Source organism: Thunnus thynnus, chromosome 2, assembly GCF_963924715.1.
Source record: "Thunnus thynnus chromosome 2, fThuThy2.1, whole genome shotgun sequence".
In the NCBI taxonomy this organism is placed as follows: Eukaryota; Metazoa; Chordata; class Actinopteri; order Scombriformes; family Scombridae; genus Thunnus; species Thunnus thynnus.
This window is the reverse complement of record NC_089518.1, coordinates 4,093,217-4,117,717: the sequence shown is the minus strand read 5'-3', so window position 1 is coordinate 4,117,717 and position 24,501 is coordinate 4,093,217. Positions and strand designations below refer to the sequence as shown.

General features: G+C 39.8%; 2 protein-coding genes across 2 annotated transcripts; both read left to right on the top strand.

Moving 5' to 3' along the window:
* The first annotated feature begins 227 nt into the window (after positions 1-227).
* Positions 228-11,204, top strand: uqcc3 (ubiquinol-cytochrome c reductase complex assembly factor 3). The gene is made up of 2 exons (XM_067600093.1): positions 228-501; positions 9,890-11,204. Exons 1-2 carry the CDS (start codon positions 385-387, stop codon positions 10,019-10,021), a joined length of 249 nt encoding a protein of 82 aa, XP_067456194.1. The 5' UTR covers positions 228-384; the 3' UTR covers positions 10,022-11,204.
* A 1,280-nt stretch (positions 11,205-12,484) lies between these two features.
* Positions 12,485-22,060, top strand: ube2l3b (ubiquitin-conjugating enzyme E2L 3b). The gene is made up of 4 exons (XM_067600092.1): positions 12,485-12,762; positions 18,829-18,924; positions 19,020-19,206; positions 20,481-22,060. The coding sequence occupies exons 1-4, from the start codon at positions 12,736-12,738 to the stop codon at positions 20,633-20,635; spliced, it is 465 nt and encodes a 154-aa protein (XP_067456193.1). The 5' UTR covers positions 12,485-12,735; the 3' UTR covers positions 20,636-22,060.
* The last annotated feature ends 2,441 nt before the right edge of the window (positions 22,061-24,501 follow it).

The following is a 24,501-nucleotide window of genomic DNA, read 5'->3' as shown; positions in this document are numbered from 1 at the left end:
ATTGTGGCAAGGATGAACCAAACTGTCCACAATAAATAATAAGGAGATAGGATTATACCATAGAATTTAGCGAGTTTTTAAAAAAAATTAAAACTATCATTAAAGAATTATTTATTTACCTAATGATATAAAGTAGTCCAGGGATAATATCACATGCTGCATGCTCCGGTACAGTAGGTGGCGGTATTCACCTTATGAGCAGTGGTTGCAACTCGCCATAAAACCAAAGGAAGAAGAACTCCCAGTGTGCACTGCTGCTGTGTCCAACATTACAACACAACTAAAACGCTCAATGAACTCGACGCTGGAGGTGAGTCTTTCAGCAGTGAATTGTACACAGATAACAAATCTGGCAAATACTGTGTGGCCTTGAAACTCTCCAGGATGAGCGGCCTGCGGACCATCCTGAGCTCCACTGCGATGGTCGTAGTCCTGGGGGTCGGCTTTGGGACGTGGCTGATGGTTGTCCCGACAGAAGACAGGCGGAAAAATCTGATCAAGGTGACTCGCTATATTGCACCTGACATTCAGTGTACAGCCTCTCTGCTGCACTGTAATTGTAATCCCGGTTTGTGTCTTAAGTGCAATAGTCGTTTTTATATTTGAAAGGCTTGCATTAGTTTATAGTTAGCTACGATGTCTTGTCAGGACCCGTCATGTCTAATCTGCCGATACTAAAACGTTCCCTTCAGTGTGCAATGATCAATCTGTGATCCAGTAAGGTGGCAAAGGACTGAATGTGTCTGTGGTTGCTGGTGGTGGTGGTGATGATGATGATGATGATGATGATGTTGCAACAGGAAGAGGAAGCGTCGAAGTCTTTGTAAATGCTTTTTGTTTTAATTTTATACATTTTCCAGATACATTCCCACTGAGTTCTTTTTCGTCTTAGCTAACTGTGTATGTGAGTGAAATGGTGTCACCAGCAGGAAGCAAAACACACCGAACTTAAATATTGGGGAAAGAAACAGCAGAATGCAGAATCCGATTCTACCCCGTCAGTAGAAAAAGAGCAGTTTGTCAGAGAATTAACGTTCTTCAATCAAATTATTATCAAAGAATTGAATACAGGCTGTATGTTCACAGATTCCTTGCCACCTGATTTGTACGACCTACCACACGCAACATCAGTCACTCTTTGAATCAAAGTGGATAATGGCCTATATGCTTATCCTATTTATTCTCTACATAGCCCCATGTATGCCCCTTATGAAGTCACCTTCTTCACGTCAGAATTCTGCATTGATGACCATCAGTCAAATGTTCAGTAGCCTACACTGTGTGATGTGGTTGTCGAACTGCAGTGTTTTCGTCATATGATCACCATGTTTTGCTATGTTTTTTACATTATGGTAAAGTTATTCCTTTTTTTTCTTTCCTACTTTGTTTTTATTTTGAAAAAAGCAAACATGTCAAGAGAGCAACGTACACTTAAAATCAAATTAAATACACACATTTCTTATACTGCTGTCCCAGCATGAAAACATATACACAGTAAAAGAGAATGTTTGGTGAGATAGAGATATCTATCTACCTTAACATATATTATTGCTTGCCACTCCCAACCAAAATACATGCTGAGGTATCACCATTCTTTTACAGACTCATCTAAGGTTCCTTGTAATACATTGGATAATCTCTCACAAGGAAGAATTGATAGTAATTTATCAAACCACATTGATAGGTGGATCAATGTGCCAACAATATCTTTTGAGATTTTCAAATAACATCACGACAGTATAGATTTATTTGTTCAGAGATTGAGGGATATTATTAATTAGATTCTAGTCCAACCATAAAAAAGGCCTTCCCCTACATATCAGATATTTGAACGGTAATAACAAACATAAAACAAATGAAAAGGAAATAAATTAATGACCAAATAAAAAAAATAAATAAAAAAATTAAAACAGAAGGGTTTTAATGCAGAAGGGTTCCCATACTGTTAAATTCAAATTGCACGTTCATTATTTGTACATCTGTATTGAATTCAAAGGTATACTTCACACAAACCAGGACAATCATATACCAAATGAGACTGCAGCCACACATTTTTCCGTTTTCTATTTCTCTGTTAAGTGTTGTCAGGTTAGGCTAATCCATTGTTGCTAACTTCAGAGCTAACCCCCAAGCTGCAGCATTTATTAACTGACACACTGTAGTCTGTACTGTAAAAAAGACAGGAGAAAGAGAGAGAGAGCACCAGCGAGAGAGTGAGAGAGACTTTTGATATCCTTTAATAAACAGAGGCACTTACAACACCACATACAGCTCCTACCCATTGATCAAAAACATAAAATAGACCAACATCCCATCTCACAGACACCCGTAACTCCATTCATCATCCCTCCTCAACACCTATAACCACATGCACTTTTCACTGGTGAATGTTAGTTTGGTGGCTCGTTCACTGGCCACAATCCAGCCCACAATCCTTCACTTTATTCCTCCTTGTGAGTCAAGTAGCCAGTTTAGCCTGCCCAAACAGTTCATCAGCACACTTTTTGTTTTGCTTTTCACGGAATACACTGGTCCCAAAACGTACAGCCCCACAGAAAAGAACTCCCATCTTTCCACGTAGCACTTTCAACAAAGCAAGAACAGGTGACAGACGGTTACATTCAGTGAACACATGTGCAACAGTCTCAGGTGAATTACAGAAAGGACAGCCATTCCCCACATTTTTATCTATTTTGGACAGAAACATGTTAGTCGCCAGGGCCCCATGAAGCACCCTCCACTGCAGATCCCCTGATCTCGGATCGGGGGCTTGTAAACCAGCCTGACATCCTGCACACACACCTTCCTCCTGCCACCCTTGAGTCTCAGCTGACACTGTCAAGGAGGGAAAAAATGGAGGCTAGCCCTTAGAACCGTGGTGTAGAAGGTGGTAAGTCCTGTTAAATTCCTACTTCTACTGGGATGCTGAGACCCCTAGCTACTTTAACCAAACATGAGGCACCAGTATATAACATTTTAACCCCACATCCAAAAGCCTGCAGTGTTTTAAAAAGATAACCATGATCTACCCTGTCAAATGCTTTCTCCTGGTCTAACCCCGGAAGACCAAATTTTGCATGTGACAGTCCTGCTAAGTCCAGCATATCCCATAACAGATGTAAATTGTCCAGTATAGAGTGTCCCGGCACACAGTATAATTTATCCTTGTGAATGATTGTGTCCAGTTGGCCTTTCAGCCTGTTTGCCAGAGTCTTAGAATATATTTTAAAATCCGCACAGACCAGTGCAACAGGCTTCCAGCTCTGTAAGTCACTCAGATCACCCTTCTTGGGTAAGAGAGCCAGCACTGCTTTACGACAGCTGAGCGGGAGCTCAACTATGCTCTGGAGGCTAGTGGAGCGTAAGCCGCAGCTGGGCCAGAAGGGAAGCACAGCCAGCTAGCCTCCGCTAGCCTCCCAGCTAACGTTAGCCCCGGCTCTTCATGTGGATCTAACCAGAGCACAGAGCTCCAGCTTGTTATTCAGGTTAAAGTGGGAAGAAGCAGCGGGTTTGACAGGCAGCTTGAGTGAAATGGAGCCTGTGAGGGAAGCACTGGGACCATCAGGGAGAAACATTCTGTGGAGGAGCCGCTATGTTCGGCTGTACAGATAGGAAACGCCTTGGCTGACAGGATGTACCACTCCATTTGGAGAAAAAAAAAAAGTTTTCTTTTTGGTTTATACAGACGGTTGGCAACCAGCGTATTAGGTACATTACCACCACCTTCTGCTCTGGAGTGTGGACCAGAGATTAAATCCTACATTAATCCTGTTTGTTTAATAAACTCAAAGAGAACTACTGCTCCACCCACTTGGCAGGTTCATTTAAGTTTTAATGGTGAGCTCCTGAACTCCAGTGTTATTATTGTATAATATTATCTGGTGTCTTTCTTGAGCATACTTAGTACAATCTATACTTATATGCATAATAGTCTCCTCAGCCATCTGGAAAAAAATATGTGCATATACCGGCATTGGTTTTCGGCCCAATGAGTTGGAAAATATCAGCATATTGGATATCGGCAAAAAATCCAATATCGTGCATCCCTAGTTTTTGGTTTTTGACAGAAAGCTGTCTAGCTCTTCAAAGGAGTAGACCTCCCCTTCACCTGGCTTGAGGAGAGCTCCAGCTCTCCCGAGCTATCCAAACTCACCAAACTGCTGGAGGGCCAGCATCTGACTCACCCATCTCAGTCTGACTTTCCACTCCTCCCATCCCTGAGTTCTTTACCTTACCCTGCACTCCTGCAACCCCCCCCTACCCCTTGTCTACTCCTCTTCTTCCCCTTCCTTACCCTAGCTACAATCCATCCCTCTTCTTCCCCTTCTCCCACCTCTCACTGCTCCTCCTGCACGCTGCCCTGCCCGGCCTCTGACTCTCCTAGCCTGACAGCACCCTGGTCCTCTGCCAGCCTGTCTACTCTACTAGTCCCCTGCACCTGATCTGCCACCTCTCGCACCCCTCCTCAATACTGGACCTCACCTCCCCAGCCTGCTCAGCTAAGCCCACTGCAGCCTCAGTTCCTCCATCCTCCCTCGCTGCAGACTCCTTCCCCTGACCTCCAGAAGAAACTGCGGGCCCAGCTTCCTTGTCTGCATGGACATGCAACCTGTTTGTCTTATCTCCCCGCACCCAAAATCCCGCAGCATACACACTCTCACCATGCTTCACGTGGAAACTCACACTCAATGTCTGATCAGGGCTCCTCACATATATGAACACTTGCCTCCTAAGTGACATCACATGTTTCACCTGCTGGTTTTTACAACCCAACGCAATCAGCCTGAAACTACTAGCAAACTCACCAAACCAAGATAATTCCCTCATCAGCGCCTTGTTTTTAATGAACGGAGGCACATTGGAAACTAACACTCTGGTAGCCGGTGCTGATAATGGTGAAACAGCCACAATACAGCCGTTTACGTGGATACCACTAGCAATTAACCCACCCACCAAACTCTCCTTCTTCAACCGCCTTGTTAATTCAGGAAGCATATCCCAGATTCTCCTAAACCTACCTGTTCGCAACCGCGAGCAGCACTTCCTCCACCGTTATTTTCTGATTGTTTCGCAGTGGTTACATTCCGGAGGACAAATAAACACCCCCACACACCTCCGCTCAACCCTGCGGCTGAACACTGCATTGCCTTATTTGGTCTGAATACGGCCTTACCGCTAACCTTTTCCTCTGCTCTGCTCACATTCACTGTCACTTTTCTGACGCTCGCTCTCTCGCTTAACCACTCACTCACTCACGTACTGCCCTATTCCTTAAAAGGCGTTACGCTACCTGCAGTTTCCCAGGCAACAACACAGAGGTTATAGGAATATATATATATATATGATTTGTATTCAACTCCTGAAATTCATTCTAACAGATTAGCAGCCTCATGTTTCTCCGTTCTCTATTTCTCTGTTTAGCGTCATCAGGTTAGGCTAACCCATTGTTGCTAATTTTGGGGCTAACCCCCTTCATTTTTCCAGCAGATAGGAAAAGAACAGACGAAACTTTTCTTGGTCTTGAGAAGCCGCAGCATTTATTAACTGACACACTGTAAGTCTGTACTGTACATTTACTGCCAGATTGAGAATTTAACAACCTTTTGCTTTGCTCCGCTCGCGTTCACCTTCACTTTTCTGCTGATTGCTCTCTCACGTAACCACTCCCTCACTTCCGTACTGCTGTATTCCTTAAAAAGAGATACACTGACCAGGACTTTCCTAGGCAATGCCACAGAGGTTAACTCATGTTTTGAAACAGTGCTGCACAGAGGCTCCCAAATGCTATTGATTGCTGGATGAATGGATATTTGGCGTTATATTTGGCATTTAAGAAAACATTTTTTGGCCTAGCGGGGGTTCTCGTTGGCCTGGCAGCCTGCCAGCCCTATACTATTATAGGGGAAACACTATACAAACCAATGGTAGCTTTTACACCTGGAATGGGACCCATTGGTACAGAAAGACAGCAAGAGTCACAGGAAACAGGTCATATCTAATTCTTCATTTAAGCAACTAGGGCGTAGTGTTTTTAAGGTAGATGATATATCTGCATTCACAATGAAGTGTTTGTCCAATGTGAATATATTTCCACCACAACAATAAGGAATCATCATGTCAATGCCACAGAATGCCAAGTCGAAATAGAATGATTACCATACGCAAAGTGTCTTGCAACAGCTGATTTAGAATCAGCTCAGCAGATAGCACTTTTATGTTCATTGATTTTAAATCTAAGTTATCTCCTTGTTTTTCCAACACTCTGGATGCCACATTTGGTACATGCAAGAAGACAGACAACATTACTAGAGCTGCGTGCAGGGTGCACATGGATATAACTGCAATCTGTGCCTCACTGCTGTCCACGTACAAGCAGTACGTAGCAAAATAAGTCTTTAAGGCTTAGATTGTAACAAAAAAGACCACAATAATATATTGAAATCATCTAAATGTATGCTTTAGCTAATATACTTACACACAGCCAGGGTAGCGGTGTATTGTTTAACCAGCGCAAAATATTTGCAAGGTCCTGCCAGCAAGCTGTTTGTAACTGAGGGGATAGATGGGCCGGTACCGCAGGAACATTTCTCGCAGTGGGTAGCCAGCCAGTGATAATAACTATAGGAACAGCATGGGAAGACTTGCTCCATTGTAGTCAGCGCTTTGTTCAGTTTGTCATTTGCTGAGTGATAGTTTAAAATAAATAAATAAATAAAAATTATATATAAAATCCCTTTCATCCCAGGGGCATACCAGGGAAGATCTCTGTTCATCCAGAACACATTTTCTACTGTCCCCGGAATGATGTGATGCTGTTAGTCTTGAGCCCTGGCTGGATGTGACAGTTCTGTTGATTGATTTCACATAAAAAGAACTTAAAAACACAGCAAAACTTGATTATGTAGAAGAGATACTCAAAACCAGGAGCAATGAAATTGATCTGAAGAAAATCCAAGATGACCTCAATGCCAAACTGCAATGTGATCCAACCTTCTCTTTTAAGGGATAAATCCTGTAGTTCTGTGAGTCCATCTGAATACAAGTACTTGACTAATGATTTTCCTATCAAATAAGTTATTTATGGCCTACATAAAGTACACAAGCCTAAGAAAGGGTTCCCAAAATGTTGCCCTATTATAAGGAGTACTGGTTCTCTTACTGAACCTTTATCTAATTGAGTTGATAATCACATCAGACCATGAAATGAAAAGCTCCCTTCATATCTAAAAGACAATGGGGATGAAATAACTCAACTCAACACTTCCTAGTTGATGTGTCTAATTAATTGACTAAAAAGTACTTTCTTTATGGTAAAGATTTCTTTTTCCAGACATATGGTGCTGCTGTGGACGCAAGCTTCGCCCCTGACAATGCACAACTTTTTATGGGATGGTTTGAACACCAGTATGTCTACAATAATAATCTATTCTCGTAATCCACTTTGTCTTGGAAAATATATTGATGACATATTTCTGATTTGGAATGGCTCTGATTGTTATCTCCAGGTTTTCCACAGTATCTCAACAATTGTATTGATTCAGTTGAATTCAGTATGAAATGTGACAGTCACACAGTAAGTTTTTTGGTGACATGGATAATCTATAATGGGAGAGACATTTACACCACTCTCTCCACCAGACCTTCAGACAGAAATAGTCTTTTACACTACTCAAGCTATCACTCTATCCCCCTCAAAAAAGGTCTGCCCTATCGTCAGTTTCTTAGGGCCAGACACATCTCCACAAGGGATGATGATGAGGGGGTATCCATGAGATGTCTTGGATCAGGCATTTGCAAAGGCTTCTGAGAAAAACAGAACTGAATTATTCTCCAAATGTAAACCTGAAAAGCAAAAAAATTCTCTCGTGTATTTAATACTACCTGTTCACCACTTGGGCATGAGATATGTAATGCTGTGAAAAATAACTGGAACATTTTATCTCTTTTCTCTTTTTCTAGAGCAAAGAATGTTCAGTACACACTGGTGCACGCAGACACAGAAAAACTCCATCTGCAAAGCATGTTTGGACACATGTTTGTGCTGCATGTTCTAATTGTAAAGAGTATAACACTTTTACCAGCTTTGTGGCCAAAAAAAAAAAAGTACAAAATTTAAAAAATGATAACATGCAGCTTTAGTAATGTTGTCTACCTTCTTGCAAATGTGGCATCCAGTATGTTGGAAAAACAAGGAGACAACTTAAATTTAGAATCTATGAACATAAAAGTGCTATCTGCTGAGCTGATCCTAAATCCGCTGTTGCATACAGTAAATTCTATTTCGGATTTGGCGGTCTGTGGCATTGACATGATAATTCCTAACCGTCGTGGTGGAAATTAAATTTTACTCCAATGTGAATGCAGATATATCTTCTACCTTAAAACGCTACACCCTAGTGGCTTGAATGAAGAATTAGATAATGACCTGTTTCCTGTGACTCTTATTGTCTCTCTGTACCGATGGGTCCCATTCCAGGTGTAAAAGCTAACATTTGTATGTATACATATATCAGTATGTTTATGAGAATATGTTGATGATATGGAATTATATTTTCCAAATGTGTTTCTAATGACTTGTCCTGCAGGCAGTTGACTTGACAAGTATTCAATCAAGCCCTAGATCATTGATGAGGTGCATCTGTAGAGTAACCCACACATAGGGTGACTCATTATGCATGCCTCATTTAGCACTAAGGAAAATCCAACATGGACTGAAATGTTTGCTCTCTTGCACTTAAACACATTTTTCACTGTCTGTACAGCCCTGCTATGTAAATAATAGAAATATTTAAAATACAGATCTGTCTGACTTTTTTTTTCTTTTCTCTGTGCAAGTCCTTTGTTGTACTATGTCTAGATAAAGACAGTAGTTTTTTGAAAAACATTCTAATGTATTCAATATTTCTGTTTTGAGCTACCTTTTAAAGAACACAATTTCCCATGAGTCATAGACATGGGTTAAATGTGGCAGCTAGACAAAAGTTGAGCATGTGAGGGGAGGGGTCACGGTTAGTTCAGACATGTCTGTAATAACCGCAAGACAGAGAGGAGTGAATGCTGTACAAGGTTTTTTTGGACAGAGAAATTACAGGTAAAAAGTTGGAAAAATGTTGCATTTCATGGATATGGAAACCAAGTTAAGATGATTTGAGTAAACGTGCTGCTGTGCTGGTAAATTTTCTGTAGGTTTTGTGTGCTCAAAAAATAAGTTTAACTTAAAATCACAAAGTTTTCAACTTCTGATGGTAAGTTCTGTAGTGGATGCTGAGTTGTCTTAGAATATGGAAAGCAGGAAACTCCAGCAACACATTTTTTATCAGGGAGACTGATGAAAGAAATGCTAAATCAGAGATTTTTGCATTGCATTGAGTTACAGAAGCCAGTGGAACAGAGGCTAGCCCGGACATGACATCATGACTTTAACTCTATATGCAGGACTCTGCATATTTTGCCTCTGTTGCAATGATGTGGTTAACTGACTGTGTGTAGTTAAAACTGCACCAGTTTAATTTTTGAGACTTTAATTTCATCTCAAAGTAATTTTTTCTACAAACAAAAAAAAGTGCTATCAGAATATAGTGGAAGAGGCTTTAATCACATAGAAGTTTTCATAGGGGCTATCAGTTGCTTGGTTGGATGTTGAGACCTGATAAAGCTTTTGTAACATGTCTCTGAACTATGTGAACAGCAAAGTATGTGTTACAGCCATGAATAAAGGCATGAAAGCTATTTAAATAACTAAGATGAAAAAATTAAATATTTATGCAAATAAATATTGCACAAGAATTTGTTTTAGAGACAAATTATTTAAAGCAGAAAAAGAAACAAACGTCTTCACATGGTTTAATGCATTAATTGATTGCATGTCTCTTGCTGTACTGTCCATTAGAATCTACCTGAATCGAACCCGGTGAGAATGGAAGAGACGAGGAAGAGGAGCGCTCTGGTGATGCAGGCACTCAAGGATGCTGCTGAAACCAACGACAATATTGTAAGAGGATTCGGCGGAACTGCAAAATAAACAGGCAAAGCTCTGTGACCTCTTTGCAAAGGCTGGCATGCAGGGACACATCGTGCTCAAAGAAAGATGGACATTGTATTATTTTACAGGGAGGTTTTCTAATTTGCAGCTCTAATATCATTATATGTACAATTTACCATTGGATTAAAACTCTCCGAACACAACCCCATCTTTTCATTTTTATTAAAAGCTGAATGATGATCAAGACTGTTATTATTTTTATTATTAGTTATTACTAGATTCTTTAACATGTACTGTATGTGATCACATGTAAATTTAAAAGATAAGTCTGATGATAATTTTATTACAAACAAATATTGTGAAAAGACTAAAACCAACAACAAATTGATCCTAGTAACAAGCATGTCTGTCCAAAGCCGGATATATCTCACTCCTCTGTGCCATAGAGCTCCTTTGTTGTCCAAGAACTATTAAAACATGAAGATGGGTGACATGGGAGGCAGCTGTGGCTCAGGAGGTAAAGCAGCCCTTGAGTGCGACAGTGAACTCCAAATTGCTCCTGATGGTTAGTCAAGTGCCCTCTGTGGTATTTTGGCACGATTGGTGTGTTAGTGTGTGCATAGGTGAATGAGAGGCAAATTGTGGAATTATAGTGTTATATGAATCCAGTCAGTCAATTCAGTTCAATTTAGGGGTAAAGTTGAAGAAACATTTGCAAATAAGCTTAAAGTAGTGTTGGCATGAATGAGAGCTAAATGATTTAATCAGGTTATGATCAACATGTCTTATAAACTGTATAAATTATTTATTAGTCTAAATGTTTTAGGGAAAGTGGAGATTATGTAACTATATTTCACATCAAACTATAGGCAACAGGATTTTCAGCCTCACATGTGAATGAATGCAAGTGAGGATAAAAAATTCAAATGTGTTTCTTGCAGAAAGACAACAGACTCTCCTCCTCTGTCTGACTATATCACCCATGATGAATGTTAATGTGGGAAACAACAGATCATGAAAAGAAAATTTGTCCTAATGAATGAAAAGTTGTTTTTGTTTCCTTTCTTGATCAGATCTACAATTAACACTTGATGGTGACAGAGAAAACCAAATATAAAAATTCAGTTGAATCTGTTATTTGTCTGTCCACTCTATGTGAAAAGTGCCTTCAGATAACTTCTGTCGTGATTTAGCACTATATAATAAAATTGACTTGACTTCACACTCTGGTATAAAACTGTGATGTATCAGAGGAGTCTGATCAGCTGCAGCATCCAATCACTAACAGATTTCCAATAAAGGGCTTAGTTGGCCGGCGAAAGACTTCCATGAAGGCTTGTCTCATGAATCCTCACTCAAACCTCAGAGATCGCTCCTCGCTCCCCAGGGAAGGAACAGGCAAATATGACCAGCCTTCAAGATGGTAGACCAGAATGATTTCTGGGCCCAGCAAGGACCCATGGAAACAACAAGTCTCCAGTGCACATAAACTGATCTTCTATCCAGCAGTTGAACTTTTAAAATGAAAAATATTAGCATATTCATATTCTGGAATTCTCAATGAGGGAGTAGATGCTATTTTAAGGATTTGAGGAAATTTAACTTTTTGTGTGTGTGAAAATCATTAGATAAAAATATATTATTCAAAGCAGAGATTTTTATGTCTTAAAACATCTGATCTGAGATTTTATGTAACGTGATTTTACAAAGGAATACAAAAATGCTGGTAGGCAGCAGTAACATAGTAACCTACCTGGACTTTTTTTGACACACAGAGGGAACAGGACAGGACCTAACATTTTCTGACCTGATACTTTTTGTTTTCTGTTAAATATATCTCTTCATCAGCAGTGTTTCTAGACTCTGGAAGGAGTGTATTGTAGTGCCAGTGTCAAAGAATAAGAATCCAAGGAAGCTAAACAATGTTAGACAAACAGTATTAACCTCAACTGTTAATGAAATACAGATTTTACTTGATTCAGACCCACATACTTGCCAGCGAGCTGCTCTCTTTCGAAACTTGTAAAATGGATAGTTAACCTTTTGACAGGCCCCAGAGTAAAGATAAACGGTACATTATCTCAACAGTGAATCTCTTCTATTGGTTCTCCTCGGGGACGCGCCCTGTCATACTTGCTCTTTATTTTGTACACCATGGGTGCTTTTCATCACCTGATTTACATGTCTCCTCGCTGATCCGGTGACCCGGAAATCGCTCTGGTCCGCCATCATGAATCAATGCCAACTCTCTGTGTGCGCAACGAAACGCAGAAATTCACAAAACAGAAAGGAAAGAGTTGCCAGACTGACCCATCTGGCTACTTTATATACAGTCTATGGATTGACTCTGACCCATACACTTAATACACAGTCTATGGACTGACCCTATTCCAAACTGAGAACTAGCCTGCGGCCATGAAAGAGCGTAGTTTTGGAACGCCCCTGGTTCAGTTCCAGCCCTGAACCCGTGTTTCGTGTCGTACTCATCTCTCTATCTCTCTGCTTCCTGTCTGCCTCCTCGCTGCCCACTATCCAGTAAAGGCAAAAATCCTCCCAAAACAGCTTAGTTTTAACGTTCAGGTTTTCTCATGGTCGGATACTTTTCTATGACCCATATCGTAAGGACAAAATTCGGGGATTTCACGGAAATTTCGGTGGAACAGATCTGGTTCTCCGGCTGATCCGGTGGGCCCAGCCCCCAGACCCTTATTCCCCGCGCTGTGTATTCTGGGAACACTCACAGTAGTTTCAAGATGGCGGCGAGCAGGAGGCTGGCCAAGGTAAATCTCCCGATTCCCTTATTTTCATTTCACCTGTAATGTGTAGAGAGGCGTTCAGTCTTCGTCTAAACTCATATAAGATGATGTTGTTGTGTGACGACGAAGAAACACTTAGTGCCTGTTTTAAGCTGTAAACCTTATAAAACCGAGAGGTCACTGTTGGCCGAGCAGCCAAGCAGTTACTGGCAGCAGACAGCCGGTAAACTAGGCCCGAGAGCCGAGAGTCCGCCTGCCGAGCACCGCCAGTAAACTGATCTGTCGTTTACAAGCCCACACTGGCTTTCGGGCAGCTGTGGTTGTATGACCGACGGAGTGAGTTAAATGTGTCCAACATTAGCCCGTCAGTGAGTTTCCAGAGCACAAGGCGTCTGCTAAGCAGTTAACCTGCTAGCCTCACAGCTTAGCTGCGCCTAGCTAACGTTAGCAAGATAGCGTCGGCTAAACTCAAGTCAGGTTTTGGAGTTCGCCATTAGGGGATGGGTGGGGATGAACTTGGTGTAAATCCACATCTGACGTTTTTTCATAGCTGTTATGTGAACGCAACAGAATGTAAATTTCTTATTGTCAGCCATGTGTCGTTTTGCAAAGTGTTGATAGCACGTAACGCTCGGGCTCAGCGTCTGTTTGCATGTGATTAACGTTAGCTTCTCTTCAACCTCCTGCTCCAAATCACCGCACAGGTCACTCAGACTGTTAGATCTGTGGATCATGCGTTCATGTAATTATTCATTCAATCTGGAAACATGAAAACGAATTCTTTTTTTTTTTTTTTTATCATTGTAGATTTTTCGTGAGCAACATTAATGGAAAATCACTGCGTGTTTTCCTGCTTTCGTTTTGAGATGGAAATAAACTGAAAGCATAACCAAAAAATAAGCCTTATTTCTGGTTTCTTATTTTGTTTTGTACTGTGTGAAGTAAAATTTTGAGGGAAGGTTGATGCTCTTAAAATTTGCTGTCAAGTCTGTCTCAATAACTACTTTTGTTGCACGATATATTGAATATATACATTATTGAAATGGCGATAAACAATATTATTGTCATTTTTGACCATTTTATGCCATTGATATGATAATGCAATAGTATAATAATGCAAGTACACCCTTTCAAAGAGAAATTAACTTTGACTTCTTAAGAATAATCAGACATAGGAATTGCAATAGGAAAAAAAAACTTGCAATCCAGACTAACCTGCAAGGTTAGTCTGGATTGCCTGCACACGGCTGTCACCTCTGACATCACATGTAAACATGGGGGGGGGTCAGACGGAGTGAGAGTGCCACGCTTCCATTAAAAACACCAACTTGTCATCACAGGCTAGGACAGAGTTGTTTTTGGTTAATGCCATATGAGCGGCGGACGTGTGCATCGATTGTCAATTTATCCAAATGCTGAAACCTTCTTGAAACAACCTGCTGGAACAGGCAGACACATTATTTGCCTCAAATAGATAGACCACATACAATGAGTTACGCTGTTTATTCTGGCATCATGTTGGCTAAAATATTTGTGATATTCTTATGTAAACAAACATGCATACAAACACAGTGGGCAATATCAAGGTCAGTTAAAATGATCAAGGTCATGTCCATATATTGTACGATAAGTCGATATATGGACATGATAATGTCGATAATTACGTTACCATATAAATCAATAACATAATTATGACAGGCCTATTATAAATAACCTTTGCTGTCAGGTTCACCAGTGATGACAGAGTGCCTATGGCCTGTGTTATCAAACCTAAGTATATTATTAGACTCAACAGAAATAGTATTTTTATTTGCAAAAAGCAGTTTTTCAAGGTTGATTTAAGCAAAACTCAGGGGTGAAATCGTTTCTTGTCCCTACCAATGTGTTTTTAAGCATAGGGCTTTATACAGTTTTCCTGTATACGCGACAATGTCGATTTGTCCACATTATTGCTAAATGTACATTCTTATTTTTCATGAGATTGTAGGGCTGTGTGATATGATATATATCATTTGATGATAGAAAAACATCTATCGTTACATATTGTGCTCTATTGTATATGATGTTGGGATGCAAATCACACATTTGTAGTCCATCTTTTGCATGGCTTACATTGATAAATAACTCTTCTTGACTTTTTACTCGCAAAGCTTTTATTACACTTTATTATATTTATTGCACAGTAACATATCAAGTTCAGTTGTCTCCAACTCTCCATCGCTGTCGGTCTCTCCTCTGCTGCGCTACACACACACAGAGGGCTCAGCCCCACCCGCACAGAGAAGGAGAGAAGCAGTGAGATAGCAACCATAAATGATAGAAAAACACAGTAGAGACTGTTTTTATTTGTTATTTACCAAATTTATGTGAACTCATTTAATTTCAGCTCAGTGTGAGTCTCTGCAGTGTTTTGCTGTCATTTATGGTCATGCTACTCTGCTCTGCTCTCAGTGGTTCACTGCAGGCAGGGCTGAGCCCTCCCTGTATGTGCTGAACACACAGGTGACAGTGAACCAGGTGAAGTACTCGAGTTGAGCAATGAAGAGTAGTTGAATTTAATCTGTGTAAAGGATGGATAGACAATGGGGGTGTGGGGCTTGGGGGGTGGGTATGTACAGACCAACTATTCATTCATTGAATTAAGATGTGCTATATCAGGATAGGTATTGTTATCGGGATATGAAATGACCTATATTGGGATATGCAATTTTGGTCATATCGCCCAGCCCTATGAGATAGTACGCTCTGTTTCCCTGCTTCTTTCATTTTACTTACTCACATTCTACAGTGACACCTAGTGGCCACAGTCGTCAAAGCAGCTTCAGTAGTAATTTAACACCTGTAAGCATTAATGCATGAGTCAATATGAAAGAGCTCAATGACCCACTCTGAATGTCTTTCCATGAAACATAGCCTCTCAACTTTTGGTGAATCTGTCACATGCTGAGTCCTTCATCAACAAATCCGCAGCAGCTAGTGGCTGCATTTATTTAGCGCTTTTATGCAAAGCCGTTTATTCACTCACAGTTAAACACCAATGGCAGCAAGTTTTATTTCTTTCTTCAATATAGCCTCCTATGTGAAATATTGTTTATGTCTCTGCCTAGTTACCACAGTTACAGTACAATCAAGCGTACCGGACAAGCAGCCACCTCATTAAACTGCTATAATATTCAATTCAATTCAGTGTTTATTTATATAACGCCAAATCATAACAGAAGGTATCTCAGGGCACTTTTCATGTAGAACAGGTCTAGACTGTACTCTTTAATTTACAGAGACCCAACAATTCCCACATGAGCAAACACTTGGCGACAGCGGTAAGGAAAAATTCCCCTTTTAATGGGAAGAAACCTCAAGCAGAACCGGGCTCTAGGTGGGCGGCCATCTGCCTTGAAGGGTTGGGTTGAGAGAGAAAGATGGAGGGGGAGAGAGGAGAGGGAGACACCGAGAAGCATAATAACAACAATAATAACTATGATAGAAATATGACTAATAATGATAATTGCAGGTTTGAGCGTCAAGCATGACCACACAAGCACAACGTCCCCGCAGCCACGGTTCAGAGGAGCCCGCTGTCCATAACTAGGGGGTCCACCACCCTGAGACAAAAGCTACCCTTGTCTCAAAAAAATCCAGGAAAAACCCTGAAACACTGCGATTAATGGATGGCATGCTCTACCTCCCAAGCCCCGTGGCTGTATATGATGGAGCTTAGGCCTGCTGCTCATCCTCATTTTAATCAGTAGTGGAGAGGTCAAATAGGCAGCAATATGATCACAAACAGATCCGCACAAGAAGTGATGTAAACCACACAATGTAACATGTAGCAACATGGGGTGTTATTTTTAGGAAGGAAGTCTTTTGGGAATAAGCCAATAATGCTAGTGAATACAGAACCAATGTCACTGGATTTCATATACAGACATCACACACACAGGCTACATTCAAGGAAAACAAAGAAAAACTCTCACTCCCCTCCAAACATGATAATGTATGATGTGTAAGTTTTTCAGCAGCAAAGCTAGTACTACCTCAGATCATCTGTTGTTGATTCAGTATAATTACAATGCAACTGCGATCTATATCTGATGAGTCTATTATGCCTTTATGTTCATAACATCGGCTAAAATCTATCGTCTAATATATCATCACTGGTGAACCTGATAGTGAAAGTTAGTATCTTCCCCTCATAAATCATGTAAATGTGTGATAGTTTTTCTCTTTTTGCTGTGTGTGCTTCTCAGCCATGGCTGTGGGAAAATGCAAAAATACACAAAATTATTTGTTTTTTAAATTTGATTTTCTTCTTTATTTCAAAGTGAAGATGAGAACAGGAACATAGTCATTTTACTTTTCTACAAAAAATGGAAAAATCAAGTTGGGATCCATTTCTTCATTTTCCAGATTGAAAGAAATAATTGAATGGATGTTACAGTCCCTTGTGAGTGAATTTGTGAGTTTAGAGTGGTTCAACCGTTGTATTTGTGGTAAGCATCAACAAGACCAAAGCAAAACTAAGAAGATCTAAAGAATGTGGAGCTGGCTTGTATGGCTCTACTTGAATCTGTCCATGAAAGAGTTGAATTGACTGCACACCGTAAAGTTTTATAGCAGTTCAAAAACTGAAGTACCAACACTAACAAGTATACAAAACCTATCTTACAAGAATGTTAGCTAATTTTCGGTGTTTGAACTAGTATACTACTATCACAAGCTGCCATTCAGAGAGTGCCAGTTCTGTTAGACCATAAAAAGTTATTTATTAAATAGTTCCATGATAGAAAATGTACAGGATTTTGAAGAACCACAAGCAGTAATATTTCTCCTGACTTTTATTTCTTCAAGGAAAAGTGGCAACATGTGACATCAGTATACAGTTTTGAGACTTCAAACCATAAACATATTTATATACTTCAAGTGTGTATCAAGGTGGCTGTTATTGTTGTGTTATTGCTGCTATGATCAAAACCCAGGATGTGCTGTTTTCCAGACAAGTCAGTGGGATGTACTAGTGAATCGTGTTTGAACCTAACAACACACAAAACATTAACTAGCTTTCAAAGCTAGTTGGCAGGGCAAAATAAGGAATTCTTTCTGGGGGAAAAAAAAGACTTAGGCCGGAGTAAAGTATTGCCTTTGGTTAACAACACTGTCTCAGAGAGCAAAATGAGGCCATTGTTTAGATGGTCACTCAGTAACTGAATTAATCACAAAAGATGAGATGCCAACAGGATCTGTCAGACTCTGCTCAGCAGACAGTGATTAGCCTAATCAGAGCAGTATGCCAGAATGTTGGGAAATATATAGTCTGTAATTCCTTATGTCCCTCTCCTTACGCCCTCCACCATACTTCAAAATACTAACCTGACTGTTAGCAAGGAAGGTGACTACACATGACAATAACATGATCATATTATCACAATCTAATTCCACTGAAAGTCAATACACTATAATATTTCACCCACCTCTAGAATTCATCATATGCTATGAACGTATTCTGTGTATGTGTATAACTACAGTGTATATTTACTACAAAAAGTAACTAACTACAACATATAGATAAATTAATTAGATCCAATAATTCTGCGTATCTAAATTCTCACTGAATGTGGCTCTGATTTGTGGGGACAGTTTTTGCAGATGTAGGCTGCCATAAACAGCTATGTGCTGTGAGTGACAACATATTTTGTGAAAGTTCAGCCACATTTATTTTTGCATAATTTGCCCTCATTTTCTCCCCATTTGGAATGCCCAATTTCTGAATGCAGCTACTACTGTTGACCCATCACCCTAGTTAGTAAGGTATGGTTGAACCATCAATAAGTGAAATAGAAAAGCAAGAAAGCATGTTTCTCAATAAATCTGCAGACATACACTTTGAACTGGTTCCAATTCAGAACTGATTCTCAATACCCAACCTAATAGAGTGGAGTGAAAAGTAGAATATTTCCCCAGAATTCTAAATGGAAATAACCCTGTAAAATAGCAGCACTTATAATTGTACTGAAGTATTATTCTTATGCAATGTTGCAGATATTGTTTTTTTTTTCCATTTCTGTAATACATACTATTGTCTTGTTCTCTCAGGAACTTGAAGAGATTCGCAGGTCTGGAATGAAAAACTTCAGAAACATTCAAGTTGAGGAATCAAACCTATTGTCATGGCAAGGGCTCATTGTTCCTGTAAGCTGCTGTTCCTTGTTTGACATATGTATGACACATCTCTGACACAAGTAGGCCAACACTTTCCTTTACTAACCTCATTCACTCACTTCCAGGACAACCCCCCTTATGACAAAGGTGCGTTCAGGATCGAAATCATTTTCCCCACCGAGTACCCTTTCAAGCCTCCCAAGATCACATTCAAGACAAAGATCTATCACCCCAACATTGATGAGAAGGGCCAGGTGTGCTTGCCTGTGATCAGTGCAGAGAACTGGAAGCCTGCCACCAAAACTGACCAAGGTAGGTGTGTTAGTGTGACAGAGGGCCTCTGTGGTTGAGCTGATGCTACATAATAGAGCTGCAACAATTAATCGATTAGTTGCCCGCTATTAAATTAATTGCCAACTATTTTCACCATCGATTAATTGTTTTGAGTCATTATAAGAAAAACGTCCAGCCTCTTAGATTCCAGCCTCTTAAATGTGAATACTTTCTGCTTTCTTTAGTCCTCTATGACGCTAAACTGAATATCTTTGGATTGTGGACAAAACAAGACATTTAAGGATGTCATCTTGGGCTTTGGGAAACATTGATCAACATTTTTTACCATTTTCTGACTTTTTTTTGGACCAAACAACTAATTGATTAGTCATGAAAATAATCAACAGACTATGACTATCAATAATGGAAATAATTGTTAGTTGGTTGAAATTGTTCAATGAAAGTTCAAGTGACACAAGTGCCAAAACCTAAACAAAATATTTTCAATACCTTACTTTGTGGAGTGAAGCCAATTTTTCCATTCAACAAGCCAAACTTAGCATATGAGTAGAATGTGTTAAATGTGTAAAGCCATAACTCACTTCTGCAGAAAGTCACCATTAAAGATTCACCAGTTCCTAAGGAGGTGACAGTTTTCCAGGAAGTTCAAGTCAGTCATGGTGTCTTCAAAGTGCAGATATGACACTGATACTTTGTGGAGAAAGTCAGGATGAAATCTGACAGTCCACTTTGTGGCACTCAACCTACTGATGACCGACTTTAATTTAAGTAGGAAAACAACAGACTGCAACAAGTTCAGTGTCATAACTGCACAATAATCTGTAATGGCCTATACAGTTATATTATAGTTCTAACCCTTTTTTGCCAAAACATATTGTAGCTAATGTTCTATAACCTTTCTGAGGCGCAGGAGTTGGGAACCTTTGCAATAGCCCACTGAAGGAAGCTAAGCACTAATTTGATGGACATAACCCTAACTCTTACTGTAAGCTGATAGATCCAGTGTTTCTTCTTAGATCTGTGTCAGCAGCTGGTGGTCAGTATTAGTGTGTCTCTAGGTTGATAGATCTTAGTGTTTAACTGAAATCTGACAGATAAACTGTGATGAGGTTCATAATAACAGTAGCAGAGATGGCTGATGGAGGAACAAACCACACAGCTCATATTTAATTAACTTTCTCTCAGTCATGTGACTGTCAGCTTTGCACACACCACGCAGTCTTGGAAAAGTCAGGAAAAGTATCGTTCATATCTAACTATATTTCTCTGGCTGTGTGTGTTGTGTTTTGCAGTAATTCAGTCCCTCATTGCGCTGGTGAATGACCCCCAGCCGGAACATCCCCTGAGGGCAGACCTAGCTGAAGAATACTCAAAGGACCGTAAAAAATTCTTGAAGAATGCTGAAGAGTTTACAAAGAAACACGGCGAAAAGCGGCCAATGGACTGATGACCTGACAAGCGTGTAGCCCTCTCTCTGTCTCTTTCTCCACCTCTCTCCTATCTCACCTGCCCGACCAAATACCGATCTTCCTCCTCGCTCTCCCCCATACCTCACCACCTTCCTCACTCACTCTACTCCCTCTTTCTCCCCCACACCGGTCCTCCTTGCAGCCCAGGAGCCGCCCAACTGAAGCCAGGCAGCGGCAGCCTCAGCCTCCCTCCCTATCCGGGACTTTCTGTGGATCAGACAGCTTCCTCCCCTTCCTCTTCCTCCTCCTTGACCTTAAATCTCCAGACCATTACTAACTTTCTACTCTTTTCTTAAAGTAAAAAATGGAAAATGCAAAGTTAAGGAAACATGATGTTCAGATGAAGCATTGGATGGAAATACTCAGAGTAATGTGTTAATTTTCTGTTGGCTTTTCCTCTATATAAATAATTGTGTTAAATAGATATCACTTAGACATGGTTTTTCTGAAGTATTTTTTGCAGAGCAGGGAAACTGGCAGATTACTCTCTTTCTTTTGCCCCACCAGTAGTCTTTTAAGTTAAACAAACATACCTGAGAAAAAGGAGCGAAGCTAGAACCTGGAGGTGTGTGCAGACTGAAAAGTTTCCCTTACTGACCTCCACTGCTTCTAGACTTGCACTGTACTCTGTGGAACATCTCTCGCACATCTTCCCAACAGTTTGTAACCCACTGAGCAGAGACAATGGCAGGCCATATATGAATTGAATTGTTATTGTTGAAAATGCTACTGAAGGTTCTCCAGTGATAGTAAAAAGAATTGGTTTCTAAACATTCCAAATAGTTTTCATCAGCAGGCCCTTTTTTAGGCAAATTAAACAGCGCTATGCTCATAGTTTCTTAGATGCACTTTGATGAGTTTTCAACACAGATCAGTTGTACTCAGTTTCAGTCCACAGTGTTAAAACTGTTTTCTGCATGACAAGTGACTATTATTAAGAATTGTTTTCTGTTGCCACTTTTAAGCATTTTGATTGGCACAAAAAATGGCAAAGTCGGAAGAATGTTTGGTTAATTTCAATCTTCTATGCACGTCTGTTCTACCACAATTGGGCACCGCAGTATAACCACCTATCATATTAGACACAGAGCCCTTTACCACACTGAGACATATTCCAGCGGCAGATCTACTGTCAGCTGCCCAGCTGAAAGGGACCTAAATTGTCAGGAGGGGGGAAGGAGAAGCTGGAGAAGGATGCACTCACCTGGAATGAAGCTCAGCTCCTGGAGGTGGTCCTAGAAACAAGCACCTTGAAGGCAGCTGGGAGAGGGCTGGCTGTCTGGGGATGTGTCAGGACATGGAAAGGGACTGGAGTGGCCCAAAAACCACCATGTAACAGCTGTTTGATCTGGTCCCAATATTTGTTTCATAATAAAGATGGCTAACCATTTAGCCTCACTGTCTGCCTGGAAGTCAAGTGGATGTTGCATGTGTTTAGCTTTTTATGTGTGGACAGAGGAGCAGAAATCATCAAAAACAAGAAATGTGAGTTAACTCATGGTCCATTTACTAGCCCTTTCCGGTGCTTTCAACAGCATTTCATAGTTGTCCTCAGCGGAATAATGACTCCAAATACCATATTGGCCTGAATATATAACAACCCCTCTTTTCAATCATAATTTCAAGAATGAAATATTGTCTTATATTCAGGCCAATATGGTACATCAGCTGTTCAGGATCTGATTGAAAGCTCCAGAAACAGCTAGTCAGTGGACCTTGAGTTGTGATGAGACTACTGCTTCTTACAAGGGGAAGAAAGAACTTTGACACTTAACTGTTGCTCTGTAGTTTCAGTTCATATTAGTGTTTTGGTGTGTTTACTACAGAACACATACTTTATATTTGACATTATACATGGTGATTATTTTTCAGAGCACCCCAAAAGTATAACAGCCACGTTAAATCTGGAACACGGATTGATATTAAAAGCCCAGTTTAGAGTTTTACTCTGAAATCTCGCATTGAACCTGCTTCTTGGCACAGGTCACGTGTGTGCAACTTCTGATTCAACACAAAGGTATGAAGTAGTTTATAACCTGTTCAAGTGTAACCTGAGTTAATTGTACAGAGGCATACTTTCAGTGTACTGGACATCAGAACAAAGTGTTAGTAACATCCTTTAATAATGACACAATGTAAAAATACTCCCAAATTCACCGTTAGTTTCCTCTACCAACTGCAAAGTAATCAAAATAAATGTAATGGAGTCAATGGTTTACAACACTGGCCAGGCCAGTTTTATGGAACTCGTACGAACCAATACTTCTAGGTCAGCATTCGCAGTAATATGTCATATTTATACGTCTTAAGACGACAGAAAATGCCCTGTTAACACGTCCGTTTTGAACGTCTTAAGGCATCTAAAATTGGGTGCATCACATCATCAGTTTCTGAGGTGAAACCCAACAATCATTGCAAACGAGCAAAAAAAATTACTCACTCAACCTGCCTTTATATGGGGGGGGGGGGGGGGGGGTAAACTGGTTAAGATCCTTTCTGATTAATGGCGACATCTTCAGTGCAAACAAGGGGCATTTCTTAATGTAATGGTGGTGTGAATTTTTTTACATTGTGACTATTTTGTTTAAAAAATCTAATTAAACTTTTGTCATTTCATGAATAGATTGTTGATTAGGAATCAGAGTTTTCCTGTTTAAAACACCACATTGCGTTTAAAAAGATATTCTTGTATAATTGAGACTGGATGACAATACACATGTGGTCTGTTGTTCACGTTCTGGATAGCTGGCTATGTGTTGCACCTATGAATCAGTGGATTTAGGATGGACATATTTAAGAAAAAGGGAGGATGGTTTTATTCTGAATGAATACATACAGTGATTTTGCTGGTCTTTACTGATATTCTCTTATCTGGGTGTAACTGCCTACTAATATGGCTTAGAATGTACAATAACAAAATGACTAGAACGTACAGTGTATAGCAACAATCACAGTATTGTATGAAAATCACAGTATCCCAAAATGATACATTCTCTAAATAATTCCATTTAAAATCAATAAACTATCAGAATTCCAATAAACATAAAAGAGGTTTATATAGTTAAGTATTAGAAAAGATAAATTCTAATATATAAAAAGGTGTTAAAACTCATTCGATCTAGAATTCTTGTGACTAGTATATTTCTACATAAAACAATAAAGGAACCTAAAGACTACATAAATTCAATGTTAAGTATTACTATTTAAACTAAGTCTTTCCTGTAGGTTTACTAACTACCAGAGCCGTATCTCCTTAAACGGCTCTGCTAACTACTAAAATCATGCATTCTGTGCTTACAATGTGGCGTGATTCTGCACTCTATTTATATCCCATTAGCCCGTACATAAATGTTTGCTGTTAGTGATGGAACAAGTGACAGCTGACGTTACCCTATATTAGTTTAGTTGAATCGTACGAACAACATTAACCAATGCAATTACAATTCGGCATATTTAAACAAAATCAAAAACAACTATCAACAGTTATAGTCCCTAGCTAATGTGTTGTCACAGGTTAGATTGTCAAACTCTGAAAAATAACAGCATCGATCCCTGAGGAGTTACGTTAGCATTAGTGACAGTTGCGCCCATCAGTACGCGGTTATAGTTATTTATATATATATATATATATATATATATATATATATATATATATATATATATATATATATATATGTATATAGTTATCGTATAACGTTATAGTTCCGCCAAACAATGTAACGAAGCACTATAAAAACTATATAAACAAATTAACTATTGAGGGTACATTCTAATAAAATATAAAGGTGCTTGGGTGACATTTACCCACCTGAAAGAATAAATAAAAACAAACTGTTTTCTTTTT

What these genes read in the sequence shown, in the direction of transcription:
- ube2l3b (XM_067600092.1), top strand. Translation starts at nt 12,736, where the DNA reads ATGGCGGCGAGCAGGAGGCTGGCCAAG. An exon ending in CGAGCAGGAGGCTGGCCAAG is followed by an intron (nt 12,763 to 18,828) that starts GTAAATCTCCCG and finishes TTGTTCTCTCAG; the next exon opens with GAACTTGAAGAGATTCGCAG. An exon ending in TGCCACCAAAACTGACCAAG is followed by an intron (nt 19,207 to 20,480) that starts GTAGGTGTGTTA and finishes TGTGTTTTGCAG; the next exon opens with TAATTCAGTCCCTCATTGCG.
- uqcc3 (XM_067600093.1), top strand. Translation starts at nt 385, where the DNA reads ATGAGCGGCCTGCGGACCATCCTGAGCTCCACTGCGATGGTCGTAGTC. An exon ending in GGCGGAAAAATCTGATCAAG is followed by an intron (nt 502 to 9,889) that starts GTGACTCGCTAT and finishes ACTGTCCATTAG; the next exon opens with AATCTACCTGAATCGAACCC.